At 56.8% G+C, this 22,750-nt stretch overlaps 5 protein-coding genes across 5 annotated transcripts; 3 read left to right on the plus strand and 2 right to left on the minus strand.

Annotated features, from left to right (window-relative positions):
- Positions 1-1,457: 1,457 nt before the first annotated feature.
- Positions 1,458-5,580, plus strand: ColSpa_06857 (uncharacterized protein; the record flags this gene model as incomplete). Its single annotated transcript, XM_049273069.1, has 6 exons — positions 1,458-3,379; positions 3,597-3,690; positions 3,992-4,320; positions 4,425-4,868; positions 4,925-5,108; positions 5,164-5,580. 6 exons carry the CDS (start codon positions 1,458-1,460, stop codon positions 5,578-5,580), a joined length of 3,390 nt encoding a protein of 1,129 aa, XP_049129026.1.
- Positions 5,581-7,406: 1,826 nt separating this feature from the next.
- ColSpa_06858 (pumilio domain-containing protein) lies at positions 7,407-10,926 on the minus strand (the record flags this gene model as incomplete). Its single annotated transcript, XM_049273070.1, has 4 exons — positions 7,407-7,433; positions 7,533-8,015; positions 8,235-10,782; positions 10,850-10,926. 4 exons carry the CDS (start codon positions 10,924-10,926, stop codon positions 7,407-7,409), a joined length of 3,135 nt encoding a protein of 1,044 aa, XP_049129027.1.
- A 7,303-nt stretch (positions 10,927-18,229) lies between these two features.
- ColSpa_06859 (uncharacterized protein) lies at positions 18,230-20,936 on the plus strand (the record flags this gene model as incomplete). The annotated part of the gene is made up of 3 exons (XM_049273071.1): positions 18,230-18,236; positions 18,331-20,099; positions 20,214-20,936. 3 exons carry the CDS (start codon positions 18,230-18,232, stop codon positions 20,934-20,936), a joined length of 2,499 nt encoding a protein of 832 aa, XP_049129028.1.
- Positions 18,339-21,110, minus strand: ColSpa_06860 (heat shock protein hsp98; the record flags this gene model as incomplete). The annotated part of the gene is made up of 1 exon (XM_049273072.1): positions 18,339-21,110. One exon carries the CDS (start codon positions 21,108-21,110, stop codon positions 18,339-18,341), a length of 2,772 nt encoding a protein of 923 aa, XP_049129029.1.
- Positions 21,111-21,757: 647 nt separating this feature from the next.
- On the plus strand, positions 21,758-22,740 carry ColSpa_06861 (uncharacterized protein; the record flags this gene model as incomplete). Its single annotated transcript, XM_049273073.1, has 2 exons — positions 21,758-21,961; positions 22,084-22,740. The coding sequence occupies 2 exons, from the start codon at positions 21,758-21,760 to the stop codon at positions 22,738-22,740; spliced, it is 861 nt and encodes a 286-aa protein (XP_049129030.1).
- Positions 22,741-22,750: the final 10 nt, after the last annotated feature.

A 22,750-nucleotide genomic window follows, 5' to 3' on the forward strand; every position in this document is an offset into this window, starting at 1 on the left:
CGATGATTGTCAATGAGAGGAGCAATGGGGGCGGCCCGATTTTGCGCCCACAATTGTTTTTGTCGTGAAAGTCAAATATGTGATTTTGCTCCTGGGGCAGTCGATAGGGCCACCGCCAGGATGAGGCCGGAAACAGGAACGCTCGCTCTGCTTGTCCTACGCCAGAGTTGGATGGATGGCTGGTTGGCTGCGCAACTGTTTGTCGGAATGCCGAGGAGCGGCTCGCTCGTCTGAAGCTTCAGCCAGCCAGCCGCATCCGCAGCCTGGGCAGTCCCCCTTTAGGAGGCCCAGGCAAGCAGCTCCCGATAAGCCGGCTGGTTCTTTTGGCTGAGAATAGGATGGAAACCTGCCGCCCAACAAAGACAAGTCATCTGCATACACTTTGCATCCCAGACCTTTGAGCATGACTGACTGCCGGACCCCTGAACCAAATTCCCGAGTGGCAAGTGACCCTAGAGAGTCTCGGGCTAGGGGTTCTTTACGCCTTTCTTTCACTGCTTCGCTTCGCAGGGTGATGATGTCTCGAGAACCAGAGAAATATAATGTGAACGACTACAGGGGGGCAATGCCGATGAGACTGAACACGCCAGGAGAAGCCGTCGGCCGGGGGAACAGAGTGAGCCACGAGGATGAGTGGGACAAGATTGCCCAATTCCAGAGGTTCTCGTGTCTGCTGTCGCCGGCCCCCCCTGGTCGTCGTCGACACGGCAGAGACCCGCCGGATGGATGGCGACTGTCTGGTGAGTTCCCGCAGAACCTAGCCCCTTTGCAGGCGCAGACCCTTCGTCTCGAAAGCCTGGGGCGAGTATCACACAGCAAACTCGTCTCTTTCTACTTCGAGAGGGGTTCTCCGCATACTGTAGGCAAAGATCGAGTGACGTCCTCGAAGCATCTGTCTTGGCTTAGAAGGCAGGCGGCGAAAGTCAGTTTGGCTGACGCCAACGTGCAGCAAAAGTATGTATAAGTCACAGGGCCAACAGTGAGCTTGGGTGATGCTGTGGCTCTGAGCTAAGGGAACCCAAGAGCCCTGTGACTCGCCCCCGGCCCCCCTGGTTGTCGCCTGTACTCACCGTATCGCCCGTGTAAAGGGCCCCTGTGCCCGCCCACCTGGTGTCCTGCCCAGGAGCACCTTCCACTAAAAGGCAGAAGGAGGTAGGTAGCTTTGTAGCTCTTTAGCCCCCCAGTCCGTTGCCTCCGAAAATCCTCGAGGTCCTCCCGCAGCTTCACACCCTTTTCTCCCCCATCCCTCCTACTCTTCCAAGTCCTTCGCGTCGCACAGTGGAGGGAACGCGCCCGAAACGAATCGCTGAATGCCTTCAAAGACCAGAGAAGTAGCCACAACTCACATCACGGTACAAAGACACGAACTAACGCGATTGCAGGCGTCCGAGTCGGAGCGTTTGCCTGTCTGGTCGAAGGCGAGGAGGTCAGGGGCCCCCGAGAGCCCTGCTGCCATGATGCCCACGAGCACGAGAGCCACGCGGTCGCGATTTTCCAGCCCGCATCAGCATGCCAATGGAGGAGCGGAATCGGGGAAGAAAACGAACGGGTCGAGCGAGGCCTCGAGGACATTCATGCAGAAATGGTTGGAGCCGACGGTGCAGAGCAAGCCGAGCTTCGAGGAGGCTGGGTTGGTGCGATACGGCGTCACGGAGAACATGGCACCCCTCGGGACCCTTCCCAAGGCACCGGCGACGAAGAAGCAGGGCCAGGACGGCGCGGGACCCGTCAGGAAGATCATTCTGAAGTCGAGCTCAGCAAATTCGGCTGCAGCAGCGGCAAGCGCGCCGGCAGTAAAGCGCTCAGAGACACCACCCCCGTCCCTCCCCTCCCCTCCTGCTGCGGTCCAGAAACAGACCAGGAAGTCTCTGCCTGCGCGTGGTGCGGAAGACGACGAAGAGGACGAGGACTACACGCCCAAAGTAGCCGCGGGAAAGGGTCTGGGTCGTCGTGCATCGGCCTCGCATTCACGGAAGAGTCTGTCGCGCTCCTCAGTAGGCCGCTGCGCATCCTCGTCCGTCCATCAGATGGCGCCCTCTAGCGACGCCGTGGAGCCTTCAGAGTCGACGCCCGAGAACAAGGAGATCGTTGAAAGGGCCGTGGAGGTCGCGGTTGAGGAGGCGCTCCGGCATTATCGCTATCCCACTGCGTGGGCACTCCGGACCCTCTACGACGAAAATTCTTCCAACCCAGCTTTTCTGTCCATGTTGGAGGACGTTTACCACCAAACAGCCGACGAAGACACTCTGGACGAGTTTTCGCGCCTTATCGAGGACAAGAAGAGAGAAGGCAAGAAGGACAACCAGGCCTGCTACTATTTCGTGCCCCCTTCCACCAACGCGCGCTTCACCCCTCACAAGCCAAAGCCGGCACCTTACGGAAAGCTTCTCTCGCTCGACCTTGCCAAGTCAGACGATCAGGAAGTTACGCCGACCAAAAAGCCCGGCCAACGCAGGAAAGCACCGGAATCCCCCGTTGACGACGTGGACATGGACGACGAATCTACTCTACTGGCAGCCGAAACGACAATGGCGGCCGCGACACCTTCCCGCAGGCGCGCCCGGAGAGACTCAGCAAGCAGCGACTCGTCGTTGTCGGAGCTTTCTGCGTCACCTTCGCTGCCACCCGACTCGCCTTCTCCCAGCTCTCCGCCCGTTCCCGCGGGATTTCAGCAAGGGAACAGCCACAGTCGCCGTCACAGTGCCACGACGGCTGCCACGGCTGCTGGGGCCGACACCGACACCACCTCAACCAGCGCACCACCGCCAATCAACCTCCAGCCAATGAAGAGACGCGGCAGATCCCTTGCTACTAAGACGAGCGTGTCTGACGCATCCAACCCAAATTCACCCACCCTCCCCCCAAACGTATCTCAAGCTGCAGGGGCTAGCAACATGCCTGGTCGACTTTCTTCGCCCATCTTCCCCAACCTTTCGACGACGGCAGCACCATCCAAACCCGCTGGCAAGAAGAACGCCAACAAGGACAAGGTTCCCCGTGTGTTGCCCAGCGACGATGCAACCACCGCACGCAGAAGAAATGCACGCGATAGTACCATCAGCCAGACGCCCCAGCCTGAGAGCCACATTCGCGGATCAGACATGAGAAGCAGGGCCGATTCCGTGGCTGCCTCCTCGCCGGCGGTGAATTTGCGCAAGTCAACTCGGACGCCCGCTCCCAACCCGACTCTCATTCTCAGCCTGAGCACGAGGACCACGAGATCAGCCAAAAGGACACACGACGAGATTGACAACACCAGCTCTCCGACCGCCCCGTCATTCTTCGAAGACGTCACGCCCACAGCGAGCTCTAGGGCTGCGACGCCCACGAACCTCCGTCCAACCAAGAAGCAGCGAACTGGTCTGCGCATCAAAACCTCGTGAGTCTCCTTTTGCCCCTTTCCGCATCATGGGTTTGTTACCTTGTTCATCAATGTGTGGCGGCATCGGTCCATGAGATGAGTGCGACAGCTGTGGGTGGCGAGCTGAACAGCGTCGCACCGCAGCATTCTCATCGCCGCCATCATCCTTACTAAGAATTTCATCCCACCTCGCTCTCACAGTCGAAGCTAGTCAAATACTGACGCGTCTCTCCAGACCCATGAAGAAGAAAGGAGGCACTGCGGCTGGTGTGCCCCGAGCTAGCGGCGAGGGCGGTGCATCCATCGCCAATGGAGGACCAACAAACCAGGTAAGCCGAGACTTTACATTTAATTATTTCAGCGCGAGGCTGCAGTCTTGCCAGATGCTGCCGCAAGAAGTGCAGCCAGTGCAGTCGGCCCCTGGGGGATGACGGCACGATGGGGGCACAGGAGCATTCGGCGGCGTGAGAGGGAATGGATTTCGGGGGCCAAGGCGCACATCCCGTGGGACACTGAGTTTAGCGGCCAGTCCCGACCTCTCATTTTTTGCCGGCCAGGCTGCACCCACCATCCTTACTCATTTCCCGCAAATCGCCCCCACGAGTGTACGTCGCTAACAAACCCTATCAGGACGAGAACGACGATTACTGCTCGGCGTGCGGTGGTGTTGGAGAGCTGGTTTGCTGCGAGAACTGCTCCAGATCGTTCCATTTTGAGTGCGTCGACCTTGGCCTGGGCGATACTCTCCCCGAGGAGTGGTTTTGCAACGTCTGTTTCAGCAATAGATACCCCACCAGGGTGCCCGAACACAAGGGTCCCTTTGGCGGTTTGCTGAACAGTCTGGAGAAGACCAACCCCCAAGCCTTCAAGCTGCCACAGCGTGTTCAAGTGTACTTTGAGGGCGTCAAAGTTGGTCCCGAGGGCGAGTATGAGGATATTGTGGTGCCGACAAAGCCCAAGTAAGTGATGAATCTCACTGCTCGTCATCTGATGATCCCAGCAGCGTCCCATCTTGGAATCTGTCTCCATCGTCGAGAACCTCATCAGCTGACAAATGCCTCAGGAAGAAAGGGTACGAGGAAGCTCCGGACTTCTTCAAGGTTCGGGACGCCGATGGCTCCGCTGTCCTCTGTCATAACTGCCAACATCCAGCGGCCGACAACCGTGCCATCCTTCCCTGCAGCCAATGCGGCCTTTACTGGCATCTGGACTGTCTCGATCCTCCACTGGCAATTCCGCCTGTACTGCGGACATGGCGTTGCCCGATGCACGTAGACGATTTGTTGGCCGAGTTGCCCAAGGAGCTTGCACCGGCTCACCGCTTCCGGAAGATCAAAGGAGCCCCGGTCATCACCCCGGCTTTCAGCCGCGGCATGAAGAACAATGGCGTCATTGAGATCGAAGAAGAGGAGTCCGAGGAAGAAGAGACAGGCTGGAACGACGTGAAAACTTTCGGACGTGTCTACAAGTTGCCCGCCAAGGGCGTCGTTCTAGACTTCATATCTCAGTTAGTTTAGTCCATGGTTCGGACGTAGTTTCTTGACAACGCTAATGATTCCGCAGGCTTCGGAAGGACGGTGCGGGCTACATCAACGGATTACCGTCTCCAGCCAAGGCTCAACCACAGCCAGTCACAGCGCCCCTGGACACTCGTTCGCGTGCAGAGCAGCAGACAGTGCTCAACTTGGTTGAATTGGCGTCCAGCCAGCCGACCACCAAGCTCGATGACCTCACGCAGGCCCTGTTGGTAAGTTTAGATGCGCTATGCGGACTAGCAGCACTTGAAACTGACACGCTCCTAGTCGGCTGCCGACCCAGCTATGCTCTCGCTCATGGCGCGCGGTAGTGCTGAGAACTTCGCCAGTGGTGAGATCAATACCGCGGACAAGCAGAGTCTCCGAGCCATGCTGGCTCAGATGGAGGCCATGTCGGACCGCATCAGAAGCTTGCTCGCAGCCGGCCAACCGGACACTGCTGTACACGACGCAGAGGGCGACCACACCGTAACCGATTATAACAATACCGATGGCACTGAGAGCGCCGAGGGCGACTCGTCCTCGATCAAGAACGAGTCTGTAGAGCCCCTTGCCGACCTGCCTACGCCTGCGACCACCACCCAGGACAACCCTGAACCAGTCAATAGCCTAGGCGAGAAGTCATCTCAGGAAGTTCCCAACGACAGGAACGAGGACGACGTGGCCATCATGGATATTGATTAGGCTGCCAACGTTGAGCGTCACTGAACACACTCTACGAAATCATTTACATCTTCGACACCAGATTGTCGATACACAGTAGTGGAATGGATGATTTGTCTCGTCGAAGGCACGACGGGATATGCCATGCCATCAACCATGGATAATTCCATTCCTCAGTACTTTTTCTATTGTCGTTCAGTTGATTCCCCAGGACACGACCCACACGCGGATCTGGCGTTTGGAGGAACCGAATCATTAGCGATCGAGATAAAAGAAACAACCGCCCAAGGGAGGCCGGTTGATAGAGAATCCATCACGCGAACAGCCGTCGAGAAAGCGAACCCGACGTTCGTACGGGTCTTGAGCGTTGCAGAAGGGGAATATGCTGTTATCCCTCGAGCCCTCTCACACCCTCACTGGGCTTGCGAACGGGACGCATACGAACGAGTAAGCGAAAGCAGCACAAAGGGTGTTTGTGCATGTAGCGGGCATCTGGTTAACTGGCCTGTCTTTGGAGGGGAATGGGAACAACGGGCAAGGCGTATGGAGGCGGCGGCGGCGGCAGCCTTTCCCACTTTCTATCCTGGGTTCCCCTCTCTCTTGCTCTGCCTTATCTTGTATCATAGGCTATTACCTCTTCTCGTAATTCTTCTCTCTTTGGGCCGGAGGACAGGGGAGGGTGAACCGGGCAAGGGCTTCTCTCCTTTTTTTTCTTCGAGAGGCAGAGACAGGCGAGAGAGGGAGAGTACACATTTGGACCCGAAGGGCTAGGAGCCGACGCTGCCAGGGTTCGGGAATGTATGAAAGAGGAACACAGAGCCTCAAGGGGCCATCAGATAGAATGCTACGCCGCATGAGCCATTACCGTACCACCGTCTTTTGTGCCCTTGATCGACGACGGTCGTCCGCATGGTGCGCGTGCAGACCCCCTCCCACGTGGTGATGCTCTTGTACTGCCTTGATCGGAATACCCGGATTCGAACGAGAGCCACAGTCCCGTCCCTCGAGGGCCGCCTTGACACGAGACCGATGCCACATGAGTGGGGAAACGAACGTTTGGAATAACACTAGCTTTTACGACAATGCTAACTAACAATACCCCTTGTCCTCATGCCATCTAAAACGCAACGAAAAAAGAAGAGAAAAAAGAAAGAAAAAAAACCAGGCCAGGCGCGAGATGAGGTGAGAGGCTGGTGAAGTTGGGGGGTTTTTTTTTCTCCTCCTTTATAAACTACCCACGGACGAATGACCGGCCGACCCATCGCTTGCTTCCTTCGACATGGACAGAACCCCCCACCGCACGCTTTGCTCGCTGTAATCAAAACAGTTGTTGGCTCGGCCCCGCTGGCACTTCGCGGTGAAAACTCGACCGTATCAACAGCAAAGTGCAAATCTTTAAGACGTTTGCCTTTCTTGCGAAGGGGTTTCAGGACAACATCCGGGCGGCCATCCCTCGGTTTTTTCTCTCTCTATATACCACGCCACGAGCATGGTGAGGGTAGCAATAGTAAGGTTGTAGAAACTTCCCCAGGTGCGTATAGGAAAAGGACAGGAAGGGTGAAGAAGTGACAATGAGCTACTAGAGCCCTGGGTGAAACGAAAATATAAACCCTCTCGTTGCTGCGACCACTAATCCGGGGGAGGGCCAGCTTCGTGTTGTTGCCCTGTCTATCATCAAGACATGGCCTGCTCCTCATCTGGAGTGACTTGTGCATTTTCCTGACACATCGGGCGGCGTGTACTCCTGCAAACATTCTTACATGACGAACCAGATCCACCAAACTCCTGTGCCGATCCCATACCAAGCCATTCCGTATCAAGCAAAACATAAGAGCGGCATGAGCCAGTCAGACCGTCTCTGACCAGCGATTCGTCTGTGTAAATGGGGTTCGGATCATCTCTGAGCTTTCGTGTCAGTTATGCCACTGCTTACGTTGATGCTGCCGCTGTGGTGCGAATGGGGGTTGGCTTACTCGGCCACGTCTTCCATTGACTTGCTCCTGTTGCATATATGCCATGTTCTGCATGCCTCCCATGTTGCCGTAGCCGCCGTAACCCGTCATGCCCATGTTCATACCAAATCCAGGGGGTGCATACGGCGCTTGGCCGGGTGCCATCTGAGGGAGTTGGGTCGCCGGCGGCTGAATAGGGCTGCCGTTGGCCAGGTTTTGGCTGCGGTACTGGTCGATTGATGGACTCGGGCTGCTGTAACCTCCAAAGCCTGCCTGCATCGGGGGAAAGAAGTTGTTGACAGGAGGCGTTGCGCGGTTGAGCAAATTCTGCTGGTATTGCAGCTGCTGCAAGTTCGCGGGGGTCGGCATCGGAGAGTTCGATGAGTTGTACATGGGGTTCTGCACGCCAAACGGAGGGAAAGGCGGCATACTCGCGTCGGCAGGTTCGCTGCGTTGGCCGCCGAAGCCCAACTCGTAGTTGGAAGCGTTGACCGATGGGTTCATCTGGTTGTAATACTGCTGCTTGTTCATGTGGGCTGCCTGTTGGTGGTGAGTGTTCATGTTGGCCTGGCGAGAAGCCGGTCGCTGTCGCTGCTCGCTGCTGCTATTATTGGAGTTGCCATGCCCATGGTCACGACCACCGCCGCCGCTGTTGCGGGTTGAAAGACCGACCTCATCCATCAAGCGCTTGTATCCTTGGCCGGGCTGAGCCTTGATGCGCACCAGCACGTTCTTGACATTCTCAACTACCTGGCTGCGGATGCTCTCATCGAAGAAGGGGGTGGTGAGAACCTTGAAGATGAGCGTGGCACCGCAGGCGTGGTCGCTGAGGATCGCCTCGAGGACCTGGTCATTGGGCGTGAAGAAGAGAGCCTTCAGAATGGTGTCACGCGCCTCGGGCTCGGCCTTCTGGTTAATCACCTTCAGCACCGTGAGATAGGCGACCTTGTGGGTGCAAAGGTGCACGAGGTAGGGGACCAGCTGGGGTGACAGAACGGTCCTGCGCTGGGGGAATGTGCAGGTGTCCAAGAACCAAGTCAAGAGAAGAGCTCCGTTGGCGTTGGTGGCAAGCTGGACGCTGTGCAACGCGATTGCGGCAGCAAGCATCCGCTGCTGCTCCTTGGTCGCGTGGTGGCTCTCCAGGCACGCACGCATGGCTCGGGCGCCGTAGCGACCCTGAGCCACCTCCCACATCCGGCTGAGCATCGTCTCAAAGATGAAGTCATTGAATGGGGCTCCGAACTTGAGGCATCCCTGGAGAACGTAGTTGCCATATTGGTCAAGGAACAGAGGAATCGTGTAGGGCCGCAGGTTCTCAACAATCAACGTCATCTGATGAGGGGTCTTGCAGACATCGATGATCTTCTGGGCAGCCCAGGTACCATTCTTGTGTACACCAATCTCCGCCATGTGAGGAGCGATCTCGGCAAGCATGGCATCCCTGAGCTCGTCGGAGCAGTGCTCGAAAAGCTTCTGTACAACCGTGTTGCCGAGGTAGTCAGACGAGAGTTCGGCAATCTCGGGCAGCATGTCGAGGGCAGTCGTCTCAATCTCGGCCTGAGACAGGCTCTGGTTGTCGATTCTCTTCCTGATGTCTCTGAGTCTCGGAGCATCGTGAACACGGGTATGGGCGGGCTCCCGAATGGGAGGGATCTCGTCGATAAAGTTGGTAAACTGGATAGAGGATTGAAGGCTACGGGAGATCTTGGCAGTATCCTCGTCCGAAGCCTGGAACTGCTTCACGATTCGCAGGATGTCGTTCGTCATCTCGGACAAAGGAGGCACAGTGGGGGCAGCGTTGGCTGACTGAGCTGCAGTGTTTCCATTGTCAGCGGCGGTGCCAGAGGCTGCATTCTGCGCATTGTCCTGGGTCTTCGAGAAGGGGTCAGGGCTGGGCGAAGGGAAAACGCCGTCAGGGCCGGGAGTATTCGAAGCAGAGGGCGGCTTGGCAAAGTTGATGCGAATCGGGCCAGCTCCGGGGAAGATTTCCTTGCCATTCATGCTGGCCTTGGCGGTGATGGCACTCTCCATCCGTTCAAAGTTGACAAAACCACAGTTCTTGTGTGTAAGGACACGGGCGGATAGAATGGGGCCGTACGACTTGAACATTTCCGTCAGAGTCGACGTCGTGGTGGAAGTCGGGATGCTGCCGAGCCAGAGAGCGCTGGTAGGGCCCTCGAGACCCTGGTCCTCCGCATTGAGCAAGCCGGCGTTACGACTGCTTGATCGTCCAAGGTTCATAGCAGCCACAGCTTGAGGAAGGTCGTCAAAATCCTTTTCGTCCGGGATGCGGATCTCAGCAGGAGGAACTGCATTGCCCAAACCGTTACCAGACATATAAGTACGCATGAGGCGAGAACCAGGCGTATCAAGAACACCGGCGGTCCTGGCGCGGGGGCGTGTGGCCTGGTTCGCAAAAGCCTGCACAGCCAGGTTGTGGTTGTGGATGGCAGCGTTGGTGGCAGCGAGTTGGTCCTGGAGGTGGGCAACGTACTGACTCTCGAGAGTCATGTTCTCCTCAAAGTCATCCTCCTCCTCGTCGGCATACTTATCCTTGTTGTTGACCGAGTATGAACGGAAACGGTTAGCCTTAGTAAACTCGTTGAAGCTCGGAATGTACGGGGTTGCCAATTGGGCGCGGGGGGGCTGCGGCGTCTCGGCCAGTCCCAAATAATCCAGTGTTCTCATATGAACATCACTCTCTCCACCCCCTTCTCTAGAAATCTGGGACTGGGTCGGCGAGCTTGGCCCGTTTGTCGAGCCGATGCTAGCAATGCTCGCAAGCGTCATGCCCCGATCGCGGCCGGTACCGGCAGGGTTCCAGCTGCTGAAGATTGAGGGCCCGAAGGGCGAGCTGGTGCCTGGGATCTGCGCAAACGGGCTTCTCTGAGGCATCGACCCTGCTCGGAGACGCGATAGCAGGGCGGAGTTGTTGGAAGCCGTCTCGGTTGGCTCGAGGCCAGGGGACGGAGATTTGAAGGGGCTGTGGGAGGGTGTAGGCCGCGACGACTTGGGAGCCATCGCGGGGATACTGAGCAGGCCATTGCCAGCACCGCCAGGCGAGAATCGCGAGGGCACAGTTCCAGCACGAGCGCGTCTTGCCTGGGGCATGGAATCAGGTGTGGGGAGTTGGGCGAAGTCAGGAAAGCCATCGGTTGGCGACTCGGGGATGTTCTCGCGGAGGGGCGTGGAGTTGCCGCTCGTTGGCGGACCGCCCCATGGATTTACCGGCAATCCAGGCACGCCTTCTTGGGCTTGAATCTCACGGGCTCTAAAGATGAAAAGTCAGCGACAAAGGCTATGCAGAAGCGGAGAGGGTCCGGCGGTGAGTAACGTACCTCTTGGAGAACAACCTGCTGGAACCAGGCATCTCGTGCGACGGAGAGCCAGTCCCTGATCGCGAAGCGCTAGCCATCTTGCCGGAGTGATTCAAGCCGCCTGGGAGGCCGAATGGAGATCTGACGGATGAACCAGCGACAGAGTCGATGGGGGATGTGTTGTTGGCGGTCGGTGAAGTCGACCGATTCTGTGTGGCAGACTGGGGTGGGTAACCAATGGCCAAGTGATCGGATCTAGTTGACATTATCAATTATCTAGGCCGAACCTCATCAGAGAAATTTCGTGAGACTCGAGTTTTCCCGACGTGTTGCTGTCGTTGGCGGATTGAACAATGCTCTCCTGGGTGATAATGGACACACGCGGAGGAGAATTGGACCCAATGTATTGTGGACAGCTTTGAGACAGCAACGGCTCGTATTCCACGGTCGGGGGATTCGCGAGAGAGAGAGAGAGAGAGAGAGAGAGAGACGGCACGGCGCTGTGTCAATTCCCGATGACGTTCTGAGCAAGTCTTCTGCGGCGTTTCCGGACCTGTTGCCAACCTGTCGACTTGACTTGGGTGGACAGAGTGGTGATGGTCTGTCGAAGCAGAAGGGCGAGATAGGAGACTCGCGTGGGGGTCTTTGGTAAGGAATGTTCGTCGAAGGGTCGAAAGGGTTGAAAGTCGTGTTTGTGCGTGTTTTCCAGGTATTACAAGGTACGCCAGGCCAGCCAGTCGGATGCAGAAAGGCAGCTGGGTGCTCGAGAAAATAAAAGGAGAGTTCGACGTCGGTCGGGGGTTGAGGTCAAGGAATGTCGGGGGGGACAAGTGGGCTATGGACGATTTTGGGCTGCTGGGGGGTGATGGAAAGATTTCTCCTGCCAGTCACTCTCGGGTGGCCGTTTTGTGGTCGCGTAGCTTAGCGGTGGGCTTGGTCAATGTGGGTGCTGCGATGCGCGATGCTTAGCGTTGCGTGTTCCGCCAGGTCGGGCTTCTCTTGGATCAGATTTCACAGGTTCCCAGGGCCGATTGCTTTGACGAACTGTCGCGCGGGCCAAAACCAAACTAATTGTCCTTTCCTCCAAGTATTCTTTTGAACGAGACAAAAAGAGAGAGAGGAAAGAAGCAAAAGGTTAAACGATCTCAATATACAGGCTTCATTAGAATAGGGTCGATGAGGCCTGGAGAAAGGGATAGGGGGCTGGGGGGTGGAAGTGGAAGAGTGGGAGTGGGAGAGGGGAAGAAAAGACGAGATGAGGAGGAGGAGCAGCAGGGAGAATATGTGAGTTGAGGTTTTGGTTTGGTGGTGGTGGTGGTGGTTTGATGGACGGAACGGTGAAAGGAGACTTTGGACTTGGTTGCTGGTGCTGGTGCTGCGGGAGAGCAAGTGAATGTCCAGGTCCAGGAGCAACCTTAGGAGACCCGGACAGGAGTTGAGAGGTCTGGCCAGTCAGGACAGTTTGTTAGGGAGTAGGGAGGGTACCTTGCCTCGGAGGTGGCAGCCAAGGCTTGTCACACAAGTCTGTCTGTCTGTCCGTCTCTCTATGCGTCTACAGATACCTACCACCTTTCAGTAGATGGACTAGGTAGGTAGGTACACAACTGCCACCTCAGGCATGGAGAATACAAACCCAGCAGAGAGGCGTCGAGTGTGAGGTAGAGACAAGGCGAAGCAAGGTCTCCGTACCTGATCTAACCCACGCCGCCGCCGCCCGCAGTTCCCATTTCACCCAGGGGGACCTATGGCCAGCATCAGGTTTCCTAGTGGGGAGGGGTACTTCGATCCTCGACAAGGATACATGGCCTTACTGGGGGAACCACAGTTATACGTCAGTACCTTTTTACCTTTGTCTCGTCAGTCGTCACCTCTTTCTCTCCCCCTCCCCTCCTTAGAATTTGGGGCAGCACCTCCAGAGCAAGACAGGGACTGGCTGACCCTGACGCGGCGCCCACAACGGGGCCAAGCGGAGGGTTGAGGTCAGTGTGAAACGGCAGTCGATCGACCTTTGGTGCGGTCTTTAGGGGGGGAAGTGATCCATTTTCCTGACCGGACGCAGTACACTTGTTGTCGCTAGTCAAGCTAGATGCCATGCTTTCCCTGCTCTCCTTTTCCTTCCCGTGATGTGTTGTTCATTCCTACCGGGGAAATACTCCGTAAGGCATCATCCATTGTGTACCGGATTTGTATTGTAGTCTTCTCTCCTGCTCTTCCTTCTTCCCTCTCCACCTCTTCCTTCCCTTCTCACGCCTTCCCTCTCTCCGGTCGCTGTGGAGCCGCCGGAAGAAGCCAGGGAGAAGAAGGAGAGGGACGACGGACGACACTGACACCCGTGGCGGTCTGCAGTGGGGGGTAGGGGGGCCCTTTCCTCCCATCTCCGCTGTGCCTCTCCACATTTTCCAACTCTGCCGTGGCACCTTCTACGTCCCACTGGCATTTCCATTCCCATGGAACTCCATAGTACAAGAAAGGGAAGGCACGAGACCGCTTGACGGGAAGACCTGTATGCCAGGCTACCTAGGTATGCCTCTGTGGCCCGGACTTGCCGCCCCGAGAGTTGCAGGCTGAACTGCCGAGTGCGAAAACCAGACCCCGTCTGCTGCTGCCGGTGGAGGCCATTCTGGAGAAATCGCGACTACGGAGGGAGGTCCGGAAGAACTAGGCCGAGTTGCACCTTATGTTAGACCCAGAGGTCAACTGACTGCCTTGCCTTGCCTTGTCTTGCCGAGATGCTCACGCGTTCGCTAACGGCTACTTTCGTCATCAGGATATCTACGACTCCATCCCCCGATATCATATTCAGTCTCACGACATAGTTGTTGGTAACGGCCAAGCCGTCCAAGCCCATGTCGATAACGTGCCCGGCAGCCTTATGGTCAAAAACGAGACCCTGGCCCTTATCCCGCTTACTATCGTCCGTTCTAGGCTGAGCTTGACTACTTCACCACCAAGGGACCCGCGCGGCGCTGTGATGCCCGCTGTGATGCCAGATGCCAGATGCCAATTCGTGGGCCTATCTTGGATGCTAGGGACTCCTCGAGCCACATCTCTCCCCTCCCTTCCCAACTCCCTCCATCAACCACCCTTCCTCAAACCCGACTGGTCCCTTATCCAACGCAATGGGACCGCCGTCAACAAATGCTCAAACTGTCATTCGATGTGTCATCCCTCCATACCTACTGGGATGCTGTCCTCACCTTCCTGCTTGGCCGTACACTCGCCAAATAATCTATCCAGCACTCTTACCATCGCCGCTTTGGCTACACGATGCGAGCTGCCGAGTGTCTGCCCGCCGGTTGCAGAATAGGGATCTAGCCTGTCGGCGACCCAGAATGGGGGCCGACTAGCCTAACATGGGCTTCATCGGAATCACCACCATGAACCCTATGCTACCCACGCCTACGGCCATCAACAAGTCTCCTGCTACCACACCACACCACACCACACCATTCCCTCGGAGAAACGTCTCCAGCTCCTTGTTTTGCCTCGTGCGTTCAGAGTCGTAGGCTCTATGCATACAACTCTCGTCAACCAATCCTGCAGCCGGGGGCTTCGCTACAAATGCCAGCCAAAGCGAACCCGACGTCTTATAGCCGCGACATCTTGCTATGCCCAGGCTGGCCATACTAGTCCGTCGACCCTTTCGGGAGCCACGGCTGGCTGGCCTTCGAGAAGATCTTTCGACTGGGGCTCTGGGGAAAGCGAAAGCCCGGGGACACCTTACCAGCCCGCAACTTAACTGCAACCAAGGTCAAGTAGCAAGTCCGCATCTTGATGTGCCGGGGCAAAATATAGTCTGTTCTCAAATCATCGTGACAGATTCCTTCCACCGTCAATTCAACTTTGGATGATACCGCTCGCTACGCCAAGCAGGGCCGTTTTCGCTTCATGGCGCCTTCGTTGATGCATTTGCCTCCGGGCTTGGATCGTAAAGCGTTGTGCAGCTACCATTGGAGGAAGCCGCAGTGACTTGCTGTCATGGGTAAAATGATGCAAGCCCACCCAACGTGCCGGACTGCGCCCAAGACACGGCGGGCTCCCTGGCTTGGAGGAGTTGTGCTCTTTCGAAATCGCTCAGGGGTTGGTTACCCTCTAATATTGCGAACGACTTGGCTGCGTCCGTCCATTTGCAATCGTTGGACTGGAAATCGCTTGACAGCGACGTGCTGATACAAGGCGCACATTACCGACCGCATGATACCTTCACTGCACCTAACTGCCTAAGCGAGTTTTTGGACTAGTCGACAATCAACAGCACCGGTACGCGGCTATTCCCTGACTCGGACACGACCCATTCCTGCAACTTCATCAGGGCATCTTGTTGAATCATTCGTCAGACAAAAAAAAACCCAAAAAAGAGAGACTTTCTCCCGCCGAAAACAAAATAAAAACAAAAATAAAAGGAGAAGGGGCCACCGACGACAGACAGATACCTAGGTAGACTGCCAACCAGCCAGCGAGCCAGCAAAGCTTGCGACGTGTTTCCTAATGGAGCCATTGACACCAACAGCCCAGGTCCACTTTAACCCAGGCCGCCAGGTGCAACACTGCAAAGGCGTGATGAAGATGCTGGTCATTTATGCTCCAGCCCGACGCCCCCTAGCCCTTCTCCAATCACAACCTCGGATGACTCTTGTCAGAGGATCTGCTAAGGAATCTGAAACGCGACTTTAGCCTGCCCTACCCTTGTAACGCTCACAGCTGTGATGCCGTATGCACACGCCCACGCCACCATCTGCCGCCAACAGCTCGCACTACAACGCAACCCTTTTTGGATGCTTTCCCGTCGGTCGATTTCTCGTATTTTGGCGTGAGCCTCCTGCTCTGACTTTCAACTGGTTATCGACGGACGGGGAGCCTTTCAGCCTCTGCGGCGCGCCGGGCACCCAACGTATCATTGTGGCTCAGGACCGCATTCGGGGCCACTGGCCGGCAGCCACCCGTGGGCCCCCCCAATTCGAGTTTGGGACGACCTGACATTCTACTTTGGGAATCTGCTGATGCGCGGCCTTTCATGCCGAGAAGGACGTCCGATCAAACGGCCAACGGTTGAACAAAGGAGGCACGATGAGTTCCGGCCATCTCAGGTGTCAACGGCCGTTTGCGCCAACGGTTTCTTGGGGTCAATTGAGCCTCTGGGCTCATTGGTCAAGCCTCCATCCTCCCATCTCGTTCTCCCTGAGACCTCCAAACGGCTTCGTTCGGCGAAGACACCTGCCATCGCAGCTCTTGACTCGGACCGGTCGTCAACCATGACACCAACAGCCGCCCGTTTGAGCAGGTCGATGAGAACGTTCCTCCCCTTCAAGTGCGCTGACACGTTTCATCCACCCCTTTTCTAGGTTGGCCCCCCACAGCCGTGTGTGTCGATGCTTTCCGCTCGTGGTCAAGAGAACAAGGGAGCCCTTCTCCTCGTTCATGTACGCTCCGTTGCCTCTTCTTAGCGAACATCGGACATCGTCCCCTCTCTCGTCCCAGATTCAGGATGAAATGCCCTCCCTACCTACATTGTACATGTGCAACACAACACGGGCCCTCCAGCCTCAACCTACTCCGCGGCTTCCGCCGAAACTCGAGCCAGAGCCTTCTGCCGCCACGCCCACTCGCAAGTGACGCGTTCCGCCACGCAGCCTCAATGCATGACTGTTCACGGCATGATCGGTCGGCCGTCACTCGCGATATTTGCCTGCACTGCTGAAGCCTTCGTCTTCCACTCTACGATGGGGTCAACGTCGGCCCCCAAAGCTCATCCTGGCTCGGAGCCAAGTTGCAAAAGGGCGGCAGTGCCTCGGAGCTTGCCTGGACAATTTATTTTCTAATGCACTAAGGTCCCGGGTTTGGGGAAGGCGTGCCGCCACTGCCCACCTCCAGCTAGGTCCCCGGGCTTGCCTTCGTGAGGCTCACGGAGGGTGGCAACGGGGGCTACTATGGTAAACCTCTCAGTCATGGGTCCCCATCCTCCGACAAGGGCGATCACCGGGGTCGTTTCGGTAAAAATAGCATCGTATCTTGGCCGAACCCCTCCGTCGTCCCCGCGACTAGTTTCGCAGATCCCACGGCTTGGTCTGGTCGACGAAATCAAGTCGAACCCGTTGCACCGCAGCTGCATGGAGTTCAATTCAACTATGGTTCTTCGTCCCAGCCCACGAGAAACTAAACAAAAAGGCGTGGTTTCCATTCGTCATGCGACCTCGGGCAGCTCGTTGATCGGCAGGACAGTCGGGTTGATGCGACGGCGCGTTGAAACGCGGGGATTCTCTCAACGGCCAGCCCAAATACCTGGAAACCCCAAAATACCGGCAGCGTCAAGGTCGGTGACACAGTGCTGGCGCTCGAATTGATCCCGTAGCGCCCGATCCTACTACGAAGGCTTGACCAGGTAGGCGTTAAGCTTTATATATCTAGTACTGCAAGACATGTCAATACCGGCACTCCGTAAATAGGCACGGGGTTTGAGGGCATGCGCTTGTCGCGAACACTTCAAGCGGCGTGTGATGAGCACAACAAGGTTGACCTGCCACTCAGTACAGTGGCACCGTCGCTACTTTAGTTACGGATAGCATAGCAGAATGCGAGTTGAATGAAGTCGGGAGGAGGCAAGTATGAGTGTCGGTCGCAGGCAATGGTTTGCGCAGGAACTTCACGCATCCCAAGCTCAAGGTTATACGTTTTAAGCGCCCCAAGCCATGCTCTCATCACATCTTGTTATCCAATGACGAGCTTGTAGCCTCTCCTCGGTTCTACAAGATTACTTTGTTGATAGATTGGATGGGTCCGATGTTCATTCTGCCGCTTCATCCATCGTACAGAGCGTAGCAGCCATGTCGGGCAAGTCTGCGGGTTGCGCGGGATATCACTTGCGTCTTTGCTGGTGGCGTCTCTGGGCCAGAACAGTCCCAAGTTGGCTCCTCCCGTCCTGTACAATGCCCCCTCTCCCTATACGGACGGACCCGAATCGAGACGATGTCATTGCGTGCGTGTGCGGCAAGGTTCCATGACCTGGACAAATATCGGTGATGTTTCCAGTATATGAGCAAGTTGGATATAATACTTTTTTACCAGAGTTACGACAAACGTATATGATCAGGGCCGGGAAGCGTCTTGCGTCTTCCCATTAGATTGCTCAAGTGCGTTTGAGACAAGTATACTGTCTTGATCCTCGCGTGTCCTCTTTGGGCGCGAGATTGCCCAGTCTCCGTATCCTTCAGGTGAGGAGATGTAGTAGTAGGCTTCAGTGACTGCACTGTTTTACCATCCACGTTTACCAAGATTCATCACGCTGTGAACAGAGTCAAAGTGGCTTTCAATGTCTTTACCAATTGAACCTTTATAAGTTCTATAACCTGCTTGCTATACCAGAAGAATCCCAACTGCTTAATCCCAATTGATCCCTAACGCCCAATGCTTTGTAGACTCCCAGTCTTTGCATTATTACACATCGTCATTCCTAACAATCATATTTCGTGAATCATCTCTTTTCCTTGTGTTTTCTTCATCTCCAGTTATCACCTTAGTCGTAAATGTCCTCATCCATCTCATCTGCGACGAGCTCGTCGACAGCATCGTCCGAATCCATGTCATCGTCGTCCGTGTTGAGCTCGCTGTCCTGGTGGTTGGGCAGGACAACCAGTCTGCCGTTGATGAGCTCGACGCGAGCGGTCTCGCCATCGCGAACGTTGCCCCGCAGGATCAGGATGGCCAGCTTGTTGAGGACCTCCTTCTCGATCAGGCGGGACAGTGGACGAGCACCGTAGGCGGGCGAGTAGCCGGCGTTGCCGAGGTAGTCCTTGGCCTCGTCCGACACGTCGATGATGACCTTGCGGTTGTTGTCCTCCAGCCGCTTCTGGATCTCCTGCAGACGGATGTCGACAATCTTGCGGATCTCGCGGCGGGTGAGACGGTTGAAGATGACGGTCGAGTTGATACGGTTGAGGAACTCGGGCAAGAAATAACTGCGGAGCGCGTTCATGACAAGCTCGCGGGTCGTCGGGTCGACCTTGCCCTCACGGTTGGTGGACTTGGTGAGGTACTCGGCACCCAAGTTGGACGTCATGACGACGATGCAGTTCTTGGCGTCGACAATACGACCTTGGCCGTCGGTGATACGGCCGTCGTCCATGAGCTGGAGGAGGACGGTGAGTACCTCCTTGGCAGCCTTCTCCACCTCATCGAAGAGGAGGATGGAGAAAGGCTTGCGGCGGAGGGCCTCGGTGAGCTGACCACCGGCATCGTGGCCGACGTATCCCGGGGGAGCACCAATCATCCTGCTAAGAGCATGTCTCTCCTGGTACTCGGACATGTCGAAGCGGATCATGGCCTTGGGGTCGTCGAAGAGGAACTCGGCAAGGGCCTTGGTCAGGAGAGTCTTACCGGTACCAGAGGGACCGCAGAACAGGAAGCTGGGTGGCTGGTTGGGGTTGCTGAGACCAGACCGCTGAAGGCGGATGGCGTTGGAAACGGCCTGGACGGCTTCCTTCTGGCCGACGACGACCTTGCCGAGAACCTTCTCCATGTTGACAAGCTTCTCCTTTTCACTCGTCTTGAGGCGAGTGACAGGGATACCAGTCCAGCGGGACACGATCTCGTTGATGTGGTCGGCGGTGACCACATCGGTAACCATAGCGTTGTGGTCCTGGCCGGTGGCGTTGAGAGCAGCGTCGGCGGCGGCCTTCTTGGCCTCGAGCTCCTTGATGACCGCGCGCTGCTCGGGGATGGCGCCGTACTGAAGGTCGGCAGCCTTGGCATGGTTACCGGCGTTTGCGGCATCCTCAAGACGCTTCTCGAGCTCGTCGAGCTTCGTCTTTGCCAAGTGGATCTCCTCGCCTCTCTTGATCTCGCTGAGGTACTTTTGGCGGAGAGGTTCCAACTCCTCCTCGACGTTCTTGGCATCCTTTCTCGCCTGGATCAGGCGAGTCTGGGAAGCCTCGTCCTTCTCCTTCTCCAAAGCGGCAATCTCGATCATGATCTGACGGAGCTTGCGCTCGAGAGAGTCGATGATTTCGGGTTGAGACTCTCTTGCGACTCTGACAGCGGCGGCGGCCTCATCGACCAGGTCGATGGCCGAGTCGGGAAGTCTCCTGGAAGTGAGGTAGCGTCCAGCAAGGTTGGCGGCTGCTACCAAGGCGTTGTCGAGAATCGTGACGCGGTGGTGTCTGTCGTATCGCTCCTTGAGACCACGGAGAATGGAAATGGTCTCGCCGATGCTGGGTTCCTTTACAAGGACCTGCTGGAAACGACGCTCGAAAGCAGCATCCTTCTCAACATACTTGCGGTACTCAGCGAGGGTAGTCGCACCGATGCAGTGTAGTTGACCACGGGCAAGCATGGGCTTCAACAAGTTCGCAGCGTCCATGCCGCCCTCGCCGGATGAGCCCGCACCCATCAGCAAGTGGATCTCGTCGACGAAGAGGACAATCATCTCCTTGGAGTCCTCAATCTCCTTCAGAACACCCTTCATCCTCTCCTCAAACTCTCCGCGGTACTTGCTTCCGGCCACCAAGGCGCCGACGTCAAGCGACAGCAGCTTGCAGGCCTTGAGGTTGTCGGGCACATCGCGGTTGACGATGCGCTGGGCGAGACCCTCGACGACGGTAGTCTTACCGACACCGGGCTCACCAATGAGGACGGGGTTGTTCTTCGTCCGGCGGGACAAGATCCGTACAACTCTCCGGATCTCCTCCTCGCGGCCAATGACCGGGTCCATGTTCTTGTCTCGGGCCAAGGCCGTCATGTCGATGGTGAACTTGGCAAGGTTCTCGTGCTCCTCCTCGGTGTCAGCATTCTTGCTGTCCACCCGCTTCGTGCCGCGAATCTGGGTGACGGCATCGTGCACAAGCTTCGCCTTAGGGATGTTCGCCTCCTTCAGACAGGTCTGTATCGTGTGGTCTTCGGCAAGAGCTTGGATGAGGTGGTCGATAGCGATGAAGCTGTCCTTTTGCGTCTTCTGCAGTTCCTGAGCCTTGCGGAGGACGGCGTGGAAGGTGGGCGCCACGGAGACCTGGTCTGGTGGCGGGTCTTGGCTCGGCAGACGCACCAGTGTCTTCTTGAGTGCTCTGTCGAAAGCTTGAGGGTCGCCGTGTGCGCGCTCGATAACCTGCCGGAACATTGAGGATGTCTGCTGTGGACCGTTTTGTTGATCCTTGGATAGGTCTGCCGGGGGGTCGAGAAGTGAGACTGCGAGGTGGACGGGCAGCAGCTGGGAGTGGGCGTACTGCTCGGCGAGGGCCATCGCGTCCTGCACGGCCTTCTCGCCTCTGTCGGTGAATTCCATACGTGAATTCATTGTCGTGGTGTATATGTAATGATTGTGTGTAGTTGCGTGATAAGGTGTGGTTTGATGTTGGTTCGTGGAAGGGTAGTAGGAAGCTCAAATTGTGAAGCTTCTCTTTGAAGAATCTATCATCCAACTGGGGGTATCTTAATATGTGCAAGAAACAACTTGATGAACGAGAAGAAAAACCGCTGAGAAGCTGTTCTTGTTGTCGAATTTATGGGTGTCGAGAGAGGTTCGTCCAGACAGCAAACCGGGAAGTGGGCCAACAAATGGACTGAATTAGCATCAAATGGTAAGGCCGGGAAGCTGTAGGGTAGCAACCAGAACCTGGTGGAAGTTCCGCGACGTCACTAGTAGAATCCTAGCACCCACTAAAATCTAGAATCGCGGGGTCGGTATTGGCCGTTGGGACCCCCCCTCCTAGGTTTTATCAAAGTTATCGATAAGATGCCGGTCCTAGTCGAGGAGCAGTTAGTCCGAGGTGGCTTGTGCACATTTGTCATGTGACTGCCGTCATCAGCCACGCACCAGCCACAGGATCCGGCGCGACCTGGTTCCAGAGCTTCGGGAAATTTTGCAAGGTCAAGCTGTCCCCGAAGTTTAGGGGGGCCGACGACGACAACGAACACGCCCACCGACGGCCAGCCTTGCACACAATGAACTCGGTCCCGGTATTCAGGTTTTCACAGCTGTCCTTCGGCGTCGCCCGGACAAGCATACGGCATGGCCACACGCGGTCGCGCCGCCGGACACCGCAGCCCGAGCTCGCCAACTTCGAGCCGGGGCACGGCGAGCAGATCTGGGTCTACAGCCACCTGACCTCGAACCAGGTCATCTACTCGCACTCGAAGCAGCTCGACGTACGTCCTTGAATGTCTCAAAACATGCCAAGATATGCGCGACTCCATTGTGCCATCAATTGGCACGGAATCGGGCCTCGACATTTCCACACGACAGCTATGCTAACATCCCATGCTCACAGTCCAACCGCGCCCTCCGTCAACTCCCCTTCAACGGCAAAAAGACCAAGCCTGCGAAGCTCCGCCGCGACTACTGGCAACCCATGGCACTTATCCAGCTGCCCGCCGGCGCCGGCGCGGCAGGCCAGTCAGTCTTCCAGAAGCTCCGCGAATTCCGCCGCCTGCACGAGCTCTGCTGGGACGAATCCCTCCGCTTCACCAAGAACACGGACACCTTCACGGGCATCACAAAGACGCGCGTCCGCAACCGCCACGAGCGCGGCGTCGCCCTCAACGACCAGCGCGCCAACTCCATCGCCGACATGGCCGCCGTCCTTTCTGGCGTCGGCAGGGGAAGCCGGCTGCACGTGAGCCCGCAGGAGAAGAAGGCCGTCCTCGAGGAGGGTCAGAAGTTGGTGGGCCGGAAATGGTCCCAGGAGCCGCCGCCGCCGACGGCAACGACCGCGGGCAAAAAGGGAGCGGCCGAGGATGCGATCAAGGTCGCCGAGGGCCCCGACGAGCTGTTGCCCGCAACGATATACTGGGCCAACGAGGCTGACCGCAACTTTGCGGAACGGTGGTCCGACAACGTTACGCACGACGTGTTTGAGGATGTCAAATCTCTACTGGCAGAGAACCAGTTCACGGAGGCCGTTGAGGAGGCTGAGAGCAAGGCTTGAAAGGCTCTGG

Source organism: Colletotrichum spaethianum (assembly GCF_022836535.1).
Source record: "Colletotrichum spaethianum MAFF 239500 DNA, contig17, whole genome shotgun sequence".
NCBI classification, from domain to species: domain Eukaryota; kingdom Fungi; phylum Ascomycota; class Sordariomycetes; order Glomerellales; family Glomerellaceae; genus Colletotrichum; species Colletotrichum spaethianum.